This window comes from Artemia sp. Qi Xiang Cuo, chromosome 6 (genome assembly GCF_049724085.1).
Source record: "Artemia sp. Qi Xiang Cuo chromosome 6, ASM4972408v1, whole genome shotgun sequence".
NCBI lineage: Eukaryota > Metazoa > Arthropoda > Branchiopoda > Anostraca > Artemiidae > Artemia > Artemia sp. Qi Xiang Cuo.
The window spans coordinates 45206782-45219705 of record NC_142799.1 but is presented as its reverse complement, the minus strand read 5'-3'; the positions used below and the strand labels follow the sequence as shown (position 1 = coordinate 45219705).

General features: G+C 36.5%; 1 protein-coding gene across 4 annotated transcripts in view; it reads right to left on the bottom strand.

Moving 5' to 3' along the window:
* Positions 1 to 1647: 1647 nt before the first annotated feature.
* The window catches only part of mRRF2 (mitochondrial ribosome recycling factor 2), a 45491-nt gene continuing 34214 nt past the window's right edge, over positions 1648 to 12924 (bottom strand). For all 4 annotated transcript variants that reach the window (XM_089090769.1, XM_089090766.1, XM_089090768.1 and 1 more), the window contains exons 5-6: positions 8938 to 9165; positions 1648 to 2061 (exon numbers count right to left, since the gene is read on the bottom strand). In XM_089090769.1, the coding sequence (XP_088946895.1) occupies positions 1891 to 2061; positions 8938 to 9165 (399 nt within the window). In that variant the 3' untranslated portion in view covers positions 1648 to 1890. The remainder of the gene's footprint in view (positions 2062 to 8937; positions 9166 to 12924) is intronic.

Here is a 12924-nt window from a genome sequence, read left to right as displayed (position 1 = left end):
TATTCCCATCAAACATCAAAAGTTAAATAGCGGAGTAAAATATAAGACAAGAGAAAAATGCGAAAAATTACACAAACATGAAGAAAACGAATAAAACAAACGGGTCAAACCATGAGGAGGTGACAAACGCCCAGTCCGATACTAAAGAGGAAGATCAAGCAAATATTTACAATACCGGAAATAAGAAGATTGAATATTGGTATTGTCTTTTTTCTTAAACGTAGGTTGTAGGCCAAAGAGATAAAGGAGAGAATGATTGGAAAAGGTAGAATAAAGCTTACTATGGGCGATGCGACTGTAGTTACCGCTATTGGCTACAATTTCAAAATCATCAGTGGGAATTTTCATCCTAACGTCACGGATAGCGTATACCCGAAAAATTTTACGAATTTTTGTAAGTACAATCCAGCAACTGAATTGAATCAACTTTAGGGGTCCGGAAATTTTTAGAAAGAACAGGCTAACTAGAAGACTAGAAGAATTTTTAGAAGATTAGAGAAGAATTTTTAGAAAATTAGAGGTTTACTAGAGAAGAAATATTCTCAAGTATATCAAAAACAGAGTTAGAGAACCCTACTAGATAGAACTCTACTTTGTCCCACGTTTCATAAATAAAAAAAATTGGAAGATGAGCGCGGTGAGCGTGCTGGCCTCCAACAGACTGGAAACCAACGGATTTTCTCCAGAATTAGCATTATTACATAAAAAAGAAAGAAAAATATATTTAAATTTTTTCTAAGATCACAGGCAATCGTAATAAGTCTGTAAGAAGAACAATGCAATGGAGTCCCCTTGTTCAAGAACGAAATTAATTTTTCCGCACAAGGAGCTGTCAGGTACTAGGGAACAACAAAGGCACATTGGGAAAAAACTGGCAGGCAGTTTATTTTTCGATGACATGCACTGAAACCGTCAATATCATCAGAACTTCATCTCAGGGGCTTAAAAGATGTAATTACAGCATTAGCTGAAACAGGAACAACTTGTGCCTCAGCCGGGGAAGACGGAAGAAGCAAAGCCAACAAGATTCAATGAAACGTATGCACTGTGTAATTAACTTCGTGTATTCTGATTACTTGTATAAGCTGCTGTTTAATAATGCAAATATTAAGTGAAATCGAACCACTTTATTCAAAATCACACTTGACATCGCGGCACTAATGCTTACAGGTTCTCAGGTCCTATTCCAAGAGAGGGAGAGGGTCAAGAAAGGTAAAAAGGTGAATTTTTAGGTCACCATTTTTAGTTTTCCCATTAAGTCTGGAACAACCACAAGGGGGGAGGGAGGTTATGACATACCTCCATCCCTTCTCCTCTGGTTTTCTGGCATGTCCAGCCTTGTTCCTAAAATTTTCTTCAGAAAATACAACAAACTTGTAGCGAACACATTTTTTTTTTTTTATCACGTTACTCCAACACCGGTAAAATTTATAGCCAGCCCTGAGAATGAAATATTAAATTAACCAACGGCCCTTTTTATACGTTTGATGCTAGCAGAAATATGGAATAAATTATAGAGATTTGTGGCTATAAATTTTCGTATTTCAGTATTTTCATCGAGGTGCATAATTTTGCCATAAGCCTGTGACTAGAGGAGGTTGTCTTTCTTTCATTTTAACCTGATACATATCTGTCATTTCCAAATTTATTTTAAGATTCATGTACAGATCTAAAAGCATCGTGTTAAAAAAAACTTTAATCTCTTTTATTAAAGCTATCGGAAGATAGTCCATGTTGAAGAACTTGTATTAAGATAATTTGTCTGTTTCTTTTAAATATTTTAGTAACATTCCAATCTTATAAGCCAGTGCTCTATAAATGAAGCTTTGCAACTATGGACAGAATTTGTATTTCGTATTTTTAATGCAAGCTAACAAAAATAAACCAATATCATTCGTAACTAATTCCTGTGATTTCTCGCATTACTTTCCAAACGCGTTCTTCAGGTACAATAAGGTAATTTGAAAGTTCCATTGAGAAGGTAGCCGTTCCAGAGGTCATAGATCGAATTGCTGTAGAATAGCCACGGAGCTCTCCTAAAGGTACTGAAGCTCTTATTATCTAAAAGATGAAAAAATGTTATTAAACACCAACAAATTCATGTAATATGCTTTCAAGTGAAAACACGCCAAAATGTATTTATAGGCCCAATTCGAAATACAGAGGGGAAGGGGTTTGCTTCAGACCAAATGAAGGATTAGAATGTCCCCAGTTTTTCCCCTATGCGCACGCAAGTGTCAGTGTAGTCTCCGACAACACTGATGGCTCGTTCCTTCGATCGAAAGACTAGATTTACCCGTGATTAGGAAAAAATTGGAAAAAAAGTTTTTTTTTATTCGTTTTAAAATATTTCTTTGGTTAAAAATCAACTTTCAAATTCCAATAAAGTTTAACAGACTCTTGAAATGACTAAGCCTCCTTTGTACAGTGAATGTGTAATTATGAACATTACATGTTAAACCAGTTGCAATAAATACTTGTCTTGTCGTAGTAGGGTAATAAATAGCAAAGAATTTCATTTTTGGGCGGAGGGGGAGGAGGGGTCAAATGCACGCATCGTTTGGCCAAGGACCCTATGAAGTTCCGTTTTTGTATTTTTAGGACATGTTATAAATTAGTTAAGAATTTGACGGTTGTTTGTTGACATCTTCAACAACAAAGTCACATAATCCGACTTTTCTTGTGCAATTTCTGAAATCCATTCTGAAATACATATCACTTTCCACCGTCTTCTCCCACAAAGGTAAGTTTCCTGGATCACCCTGGGTGGTCTACTTCTATTTTAAAAAAAAGTGTAGGACCTGCAAAACAGAAGTAATAGAATAGAGTTAAACGAATCTTAAGCAAAATCCTGTGTTTGGCGAAAAAAGTTCTAAATTCTAAGAATCTAGTACAAAAAAAGAAGTTAATTTTCCTATATTCTACAACTAAATCCATTGAATTAAGCGCTATTGCGCTGCCTATGATTGATTTTAGTATCTGTCTCAAATTTTGCAAATGTTAAGGTGAAATGTATATCTACTAAATTTTTTAAACGAGCAATAATTGTTTATATATTTATATATGTTTTTTTCTCGAAAGCGGCTCCATATTTATGTTTGAAAAATTGGCATCCTGGAATTTTCTGGCCTGAAAAAAAACATCCACATTGGTCACGAGTTTCAGAAAATTCGTTCAGGAATTTAATTTTGGAAAAAAATTTATATAAGTGACGCCATATTTATGAGCACAGTTTAAGGGCATACATTATATCATCCCCCCCCCCCCTAGGATTAGTCGAATCGTTTTTAGTATCTGTGACGCTTTCAAAATTAAAAAGGAAACATAGCTAAGTGTAAAATACCAAATGTAATGAGTCTATTTACAAATGGCGTTTTAAGCAGTTTAATAATACCTAGAGGACGTAAATTAACAAATGCTCAAAATGAACAAACTGGACCAGCAAATGAAATAAGATCAAGAGGACGACCAGAGAAATGTAAATTCACAATGGGAGAAAATTAACAACACAGACCATCAAATGTGACAAGACTAATCCAAGCAGCTAAGGCAAAGGAGCATTGAAAAAAAACATCTGAAGTATGATAAATGAAAATGAAGAACAAAGAAATATGCAGTTAGAAGAAAACGGCAGCAAGAATTACAACGAGACAAAAATCAAAGTGAAGAACAAAAAATGGGGTTACAAGCCGTACAACAACGTGGATCAGAACGAATTAAAAATGGAAGTGAACAACAAAAAAATATGCGGTTAGAAGATATGTGACAGCGAGAACAATGAAACATGAGTTTAGAAGATAAGCGGCAACGAGAATTACAAACGACAGAGAGAATCAGAACGTGTCAAAAATGAAACTGAAGAACAAAGAATTGTGCGGTTAGAAGACAGGCGAAAGCGAGCATCAGAACCATGAAATTGCGAGAAGTTGAAGATCGTGCAAATCAACGTGCTGCTTCACAGGGATAACAGCATCGGTTAGAAGACAATGACAATCAATATATACAAACCTGCCGCGTAGCCGTGCCGGGGACCAGTGGAAAAGCCGCCAGTCTGCCGGTACTTAGTTTTAAATGCATAAAATATGTACCTGTTGAAAGGAATTTAAGTATGGATTCAATCTTTTATTTTAAAACTGGCAATTTTCACAATAGTATACTTCTATATTTGGCGATTAGTCTTTTCTTTCAAAATTATTATAACAAGGGTAGCATTTTTTCGCTAAACTGTGTCAGTATTTTGTAGAGAAGTATTGATGAACATGATATTAAAATCCCTGGGTGTTCTGGTCGAAGATTACATATAGACTCGTATGTAACAAGAAGATAAGGTCAATAGTCGAAATATACGTCAGACAAGAACTAAGAATGAAATTTTATTTTGTCTGTTTCAGTGGCATATTTAGGATTTACGTTGGGGGGAGAGGGTACCAGCTAAAAGCTACTAGAAGTCCAGAAATTTACCACCAACTAAGTTTATTACTGTCATAGTACCCTTTTTCAGCTTATTTATTACTATTCTACTATAAAAAGATAAAATGATGAGTTCAATTAACCAAACTGAACAGCTTTAATCTTGCTAATCCTTGAATCAGATACAAAACAACATAAGCACTGTTAAGACTTCTTATATTTTAATCCGCTGATTTTCTCCGGATGTCTCTTACAACATCGTCAATATCCACCTTTACATTGCAGTTGATAGACATGTGTGCAAGACCGTTCAACCTGCGTCTCCTGTCTGATTTTGGAGGAATGTTTTAAGCTACTTTAGCGTGCCAAATGTCGTGCTAAACGCTCTACAGATGTTGTGGTAACAGAAATCAAGGAGGCACACTTGTGCCTCTATAAAGAGGCGACCCATCACAATGTTAAGCGATTTCAGGTCCTAGAGGTCGCAGAAAGACGGCGGGAATCGCATTTTGTAGCCCAAGCTCAAACTAAGAAACTTACAAAATTTCATCCTCCTCCGACTTTATCTTCATGGGGTAAACTGGGCCGGAAGTTTCGACCCTCCAACCACAACCCCCCATTAACGTTGTCAGATCGGGCTGAAATTTAGAGGTTAAGCTTTCCTGGGGCCCGGGAGCTAATCCTTGAAATTTCAGCTCAATCCGATCACTCCTTCCCTGTTTTCAAAAAACCAAATATAGCCACTTAAAATTCATCATCATCATTTCTTTTTTTCTTAGCCACGCCTACAGGCCATAGTTGGCAACGGATCCGGTTGAATGAGGACTCATTCGAATCAGAATTCGACCTGTTAGGGCCTTTTGATATTTTCAGACCGAAAAAATTATCCCCCAAATTTACATTTACGAAAAACCTTAGTTTTTTTCAAATAATACACATAAACAGGTTAGACATGCTTTGTTATGAAAATATCTGCGCGTCAATTTTCATAACAAAGCATGTCTAACCTGTTTATGTGTATTATTTGAAAAAAACTAAGTTTTCTAAAGAGTTAAAGAGGCTGAGTTACAAGGTCATCCCTTAAAACGTACCGGGATTCGGAGGTACCGTTGGGGGGGGGGGGGCTGTTAAAGAGGCTGAGTCACAAGTTCGAACCTTAAAACGTACAGGGATTAGGATGCACCCTGTACGACGTGATTTGAGTATTAAGGAATTAAAAGCCTTAACACAAGAATGTTCAAGAGCGGGGGTTTGGGGGCGGCAGCCCCCAACTTCAACTCCTGACACGATCAGCTAACAGTTAGTCAAGCAATAATAAGTAATAAACTGTACAAAAACGTGCAGAAATTATTTGAAAAAAACTACGTTTTCTAAAGAGTTAAAGAGGCTGAGTTACAAGGTCGAACCTAAAAACGTACAGGGATTAGGAGGCACAGTTGGGGCTGCCGCCCCCAAACCCCCCCCTTTCGCAGCCTTTAAATAAAAAAAAAAATTTAAACTGAAAGTAAGGAGCGACATTAAATCTTAAAACGAACAGAAATTATTCCGTATATGAAAGAGGCTGTGCCCTCCTCAACGCCTCGCTCTTTACGCTAAAGTTTTTATTGTTTAAAAAAAGAGTTGTGAGAAAGTCAAACTTTAGCGTAAAGAGCGAGGCGTTGAGGAGGGCACAGCCTCTTTCATATACGGAATAATTTCTGTTCGTTTTAAGATTTAATGTCGCTCCTTACTTTCAGTTTAAAAAACTTTTTTTTTTACTTACAGGCTGAGAAAGCGGGTGGTTTGGGGGGGGGCAGCCCCGCAACTGTGCCTCCTAATCCCTGTACGTTTTAAGGTTCGACCTTGTAACTCAGCCTATTTAACTCTTTAGTAAACGTAGTTTTTTTTAAATAATTATAGAATAAAGTGAAGAGTGAATGCACAGTTTGAAGAAAGCGGTTGTCGCACGCACCAAGAGTTTCAGAAACTTTATCGGGATGATGAGATTCGTCTATGAACCCCTATTTGGCTTTCCAGACAGTTAGCTCAGCAAAGAGGCTAGTCTCAGAGAAACAGAACTGCTTATATTTTTGCAGCTTCGCCACAACCTCGGCTAATACAGCATCAACAATACAACAAGAGACCAGAAGTTGAATATGAAATGCTGTAGCTTTGTGGTTAAGACATCTCCTATCGAGTTCTTCACCTAGCTGTTCGAGGTATGGGTAGAAGACAAAGTCTTTGTAAAAAAGAGAAGTGTCTGAAGGGGAGAATCAACAACGTTGGCGTCTTGGTATTGGGCCGGTTGTCCCAACACTTTCAGCTGTCTGGATTGCTTTTCCATAAAAAGAATGAAAATCCGCTTTTCCATAAAAAGAATGAAAATCCGCTTCCACTAGTTCTTTTAATACAGACTTGCATCGATCAATATATTCATATTAGGTAAGTAGATCTAAATTTTCTATCATCAGAGAAATGGAAGTTAAAAGCAGAATCGATCTCACTTTTTCAAAAAGAATCAGAGGAAAAACGAAGCTGAACTTGGGAATGGCTGCTACTAAGGTGTTGGCTTCGCCCTTAGACCTGAATCGGACTGGTTGTCAATAAAGCTCTCCAGTGCTCTAAAAGCAGCAAGGAAAAGGTCCAGAAAAGTGGTAATACTACCTTTCAACCCACCGCGTGTCACAAAAGGGCAGGAGCTTTTGCTTTTTTGCATGCGGCAAAGCAGAAGCTTATGACTAAGTTCGTTTGGGAAAATTTGGGACAAAACAACAACTTCTTATACAAGTATCCATACAGCATTGGAATTAATTCCAGTCTGCCTTCGCCAGGGCATAGTTTAAACAATGCATGTAAATGACAAGTCGATACTGCTTTCGTATCTATGCTTGAACGCAGTAGTACAAACCGGACATGCTACTGCCTCCATCAAAGCCAATTCCAACTAACTTGATTATGTCCAATCTAAACTCTAAGTAGAGTCTAATAATCTACTTTGCAAGACCTACGCTACGCCATTCAATACATTTGCAGCGTCCAAGCGCAAAAAAATCTTTCTTATGTTTGATGATCGTCACAGAAACGGGCGATAAGAACAAGCTATTCTTTTGAAGTTAGATCACTCATCTTATCGACCAATATCGAAAAACACTTGGCAACTTTCACTCTATTTAAATTAAATCCCGTATGACATTGCCTATACTATCGACTATATCATTCTGCACTAAAGGAGATGCATATTTCGCGCTTTTAATGGGTGATTCGAAGCGCTCCCACAATTTTGTGTTTTCACTATCCATCGTCAATCGCAACAGCCATCTGAATACCCCTTCTCTAGGTCTTGTGTCCGTCTTCATTTATCCCCATCTTTCCCAAGAAATTAAAAACGTGTTTTGAATTTGAGGGGAAAAGACCAGTTAGACGATCCATATTTTCATTTCCTAAAACTACTAAGTAAATAAAAACTGTCAAAAAATATTTCCGCAATACAGCGTAGCTTCTCCAATAGAGTTACGGACTTATGGCGGTCGTTTTATAACTATAAAAAGTTATAAGATTTTCTTACTTTTCTGGGGTATTAAAGAAATTTAGTGTATTATTACTGTTAGGATTTACAAGTAAATTATTCTATTAAAATTTGAAATGAAATAAGCTATTCAAACCGTTGTTGAAGTTTTCATGTTGGCCAACAGACAAAAGTTGTCATGTTGACAAAAGTTGTAAATCTACACCCAAGAGAAAAGTGATCTGGCCGATTAGCGTCAATACAATGCTGTTACAGGGCTAATCTGTTTCTTTCCTAACGTCCAATCTTTCCCGGGCATTTAAAAACGTGAAAAAAGGAAAATGGTGTATAAAGCTGCGATAAAAAAATGCCCAAGTACTCGCAGCGTTTTTGAAAAAATGGATAAAGAGATTGTAGATAGTTTCGTTTCGCCATTAAGACACCTGTCAATATATATTGTGCTTTCATTTAAAATATCACTGAGTCACGTCGAGTCGAATATTAGCAACGCAGCTTTCAACCTGATTAAATGTAATCACAATAAGTATGAAATAAGAGTTGCTCGAGACTCCTGCAAAGGGATGGTACGACCGAGGGAATGACAATTCTCGGCTGAGAACGTGAGAGATATCTTAAAAGTTTAGAATCTAAACCTAGACAGATATATGAAAGATCTGTAAAGGAGAGAAATTTTATTGCTGTGCAGCACTTCCAATATATTATCGAAGTATTTAACAAAAATCAAGGGGACTGCTGAGAGCAAGAAGTTAAACTCTTAAAAAAATTCTTAGGAATTTCTGGAGGGGGGCCTCTGGGCCGTCCTCTAAATACGCCACTGGTTTTGTTGTACCAAAATATTTTAATTAGACCTTTTTTTTATTTCAATATAGAGAGGGAAGTTCCCCAATTCCGTACCATGCCTCTTTTAGTCTGAAATTCCACAAGAAAGAATAAAAGCAAACAATATGGCATGAAATGTATATTATCTCAGAAAAACGGTTAAAATTACGCTTTTCAGGAGTTTGAAAAGAATTTCTATGTACCTTGGAATCCAGTATTTGGCTTATGTCAAGATCAGTAGCCCGTCTCTTTGAAAGATCTCCAAGAACTCTATGTGAGAACTCATTATCGAGTACAAGTTCAACTGCCATGACAGGTTCAAGAAGACCAGTTCCAACTTCTCTAAGAAGCTGCGTAATACACTGAGATGCAGCCGCCGCTATTGCGATTTCCGATGTCCTTGATGGAGCATCAAACCATTGTAAACCAACCTTAAAAACATGAGTTTGATACAATAAAGAAAAACTTTTTAGATGCAAACAAAGTGTCTTTAAATTCCAATGGTTTAAAGGTCTATAGGTCTTAAAATGAAAGTAGAAGCGGAAAAATTGTCCATACTGCGAAAAAACAAATTGCTAAAGGGGAAAGGCCTCGAGTGCACATACATTTGTCGCTCAGTCGTACCAGTAGAGAATCCAGTAGATCTAAATTACCAGTAGATGTCTAAAGTAGCGTGAGCAAAGCTGTAGTTTTAACAGTATATCAAACTGGAAATCTTACTAGGATAACATGGATGTGCATAGAGTCCAAACTTTGTAAGGAGGGATAAAAATATTTCTTCACAGGAACATTAGGTTGTCGCCAGAATCGAGTTAGAGTGTCATTAATAATTTCAAGCATTGCCTTGGGATTTTTTTTTTTTTTTTTTTTGCAAGTGTTGTATATATATGTATAAAGGGGCTTTAAGAGCAGACCCACCTGGAGCCGTAAAAATAAACAGATTATAAATTTATTTATAATTTAGGTTAGGTTACGTATTGAATATATGGTATGCTTTACCCACCATACCCCCCCCCCCCGCCCTAGTGTGCAAATATATAGCCCAAATTTTTTTATAAACTATTATATATTCATGCTATTTTTTTTTATTAGCATTAACCAAACTTGACTTCTTTCGTGTGTACCATTAAGCGCAACAGTACCCTTTCCTATTACATTTCAAAAAATGACATCGCTTTTGTATTACCTACGCAACAGGACCTATCTCTAAATTTTTCTGTATTCATAGAAGAGCAATATGAAATTTTTGTTCAGCTGTTTATGTTCGTTGGAATTATCCTGGGAGATTTAAATAAAAAAAAAACATAAAAAAACCATGTGTAGCAGAATAAATTACTTACTCTGGTTTAACATGTTATTATTGTTATATATCACTACATCTACTCTGTTATTATTTATTTATTATTATTATCATAACATTTTATACATCATTACTCTGGTCTATACTCGGGCTACGTTTGGGAGTATCTGAACCATTTTTGTGCTATTTCAGAAGTAGGATAACACATCACGCCTCAAAAAACTGCTGATATCCGCCATTCTGTACCACGGAGTGACGATTTTGCCTGAATTAGGCTAAAATGTCCAAAACGTAATAGCCATGAAAAAGCCATTCTGTTTAAGGCATCGAAAACTTCTATAAGGGTCAACTCCTTGCCAAGTGCATGTATCCATGCTGCGGTGCGTTTCGACCTCACATGATTTTACAGTCAATAATTTTCTAGCTACAAACCAATTCAAAACGGGCGGAAATTAAATTTAAAAAAAAGTGTCGCATGAAAATAAGGTTAAAAACTTAAAAATTACTAGAAAATATCCTAAGTATGGGGGGGGGGCTTCCACCATCTTCAAAACCCTCGCTATTTGCAGTAAAGCTTAGGATACACTCTTTTGAAAGCACTGTAGAATGTGAGAAATACAGTTAAATAGTATTTTCATTTTTTTAATTTAAATATTATTTTTCAAAAAAATTGAAGACAAAATGTTATTCAGTAAAGCAATTACACCTAAATGAGTACATTCAATTTCGCAGCATCGTGAAAAAAAGTCAAAATTTGGTATAAAGGGCAACGGAATGCAGGAGGGTGGTAACCCCTTACCATTTCTATATTTAGATTAATTTTTATTCTTTTTTTTTTATTTTTTATTTAGCTCTTTAATTCTACAAGAGAAAACTTGTTTATTAGACTCTTATTGTTCCAAGGGCATACCATGACCACTTTATTGCTGCAATTAAACGAAAAAAAAAATTCAAATGAAAGTAAAGTGACAATAAAACTTAAAAACGAATAGAAATTATTTCGTATATCAGGGGGGCTGTCACGTTCTTAACCCTTCGCTCTTTGCGCTAAAGTCTTATAGTCCTATACTGAAAGCATAACTAAGCGCAAAAGATATAGTTAATGGGTAGCTTTTATTCTGATCGGCTTTGAAATCAAATCGTAAGTCCCTGGAACAAAGGAAGCTTAATATACACATTAATTTTAGATTGAGAGCATGGGCCTCCATAAACCAGGGCACGAAAAAGGACCAACACATTTCTTTTGCTTACTACACGGATTAAAACTTAAAAACATGACGCCCTGGGGCAGGTAGACCCTAACGTAAGAAACAAAGCTTAGGGACACAGGTCCTACTCAGAATATCGACCCAATTTTTCTCTGATTTACTTGCAACTTTCAAGGATCGTTGCCTGGGCTAAGAGGATGATACGTTTTATTTTGACGGAGAGGGTGTTAGGGGACCCGGAAATGGGTAAAAAAAAATTTAGTTGTTTCTAATAAATTTGAAACTCAAACCCATAAGCAACTGGACCAAGGAGAACCTAATGTAAAGAATTAGTCAGGGGGCAGGGCTTCTCCAAAAATCGCTGAAACTGTGTGTTGCTTTTTTTTTCTTTTTTTGAACGGTTTGGAACTTACATCCTAAGTTATTAGGCCAAGGAACGTGAGGGTACTCAAAATGACTAAAGCAAAAACCATTTTCAATCCATATGAATGAAAATCCACCCCGATTTTGGCAGTAAAGATGTAGTTTAAAGGTTTTTTCTCAAAATTTTACCTTCATATGAATTACAGGTATGGGTTAGGCCTAATATCTATAAAAACATTCTATATCTAATTGTTTATGAAAATATTCCAATTCTGCATAAGATTTGAACTACAATCCTATATTTTAGTTATTAAGCAGAAAAACTTAACAAATATTCAACAAGTTTCGGTTCTACGGCCAGTTCTGCTCCTAAATCATGGTAGTGATTTTATTGTTGTGGTTATGAACTTGAAACAAACAGTTTGTTGCCGTCTATATCATCCCAAATCTGTTCATTCCCAAAAATGTAGATCCCCCTCAATAGACGAGGACACCAGTTACTTTTACTGGCGACAGTGTCCTCGGCACTTTTGTCAAAATGGAGCTTGAGATCCGTATCAGATTGATTTTTTTTGTCTGAGAGAGTAGTTGTATGGCTCTACACTAATTGCCTTACCTTAAATAATGCTAACCCAAGCTTCCTCATCATCTCACGAATTTCTCAGGCTTGCCTTCAAGCATCATGTTAATCCGATTTAAATAAAGATATCAAGGAATCTTGGAATTATTAGGAAGCTGAAACATATTATTCCTGGGTCGATTTATAAATCTTGCGCCGTTGTTTAATTCAGTCTTGCGTGCCTCTTATTGCCCAACTAAATAGATGTCAATGACACCGCTCTCTAAAGTATATAAGAGAGCGGGAACCTTAACCTTGAAGCAAATAGCTCTTTTGATAAGCTGTTATTTGATTTGTAGTCTCTCTAAATTCTTTCATGTATGTCCTTTGTTTTTGTTCAACTTCACAGTGATGTTCCCGTGGCCCTCAGAACTAGTCCATCTCTTGTCTCCAATCATTCCATATATCATCTTATTAGTTCTGGCCACAATCGAATTCCATTCACTCCATGCTCCATCAGTCAGATTTGAATTCAATTGCTTGGCTGCCTCTCGTGCTGTTTGGAATATTCTGCCTGAGTTAGCTAAAAAGTGTCACTCCTTTGGTGCCTTCAGAGAAGTTGCAAAAAAAATTATATTTTTGGACAAATTGTTATTTTCGTTGCGCATGTCAATCTGTTATTTTCGTTGGCTGTTTGTTATTTTCTTTTTTCGTGTGCGTGTTTGTTTTAGTTTAGTTTTTTTGTTTCTCCTTCTTCTTC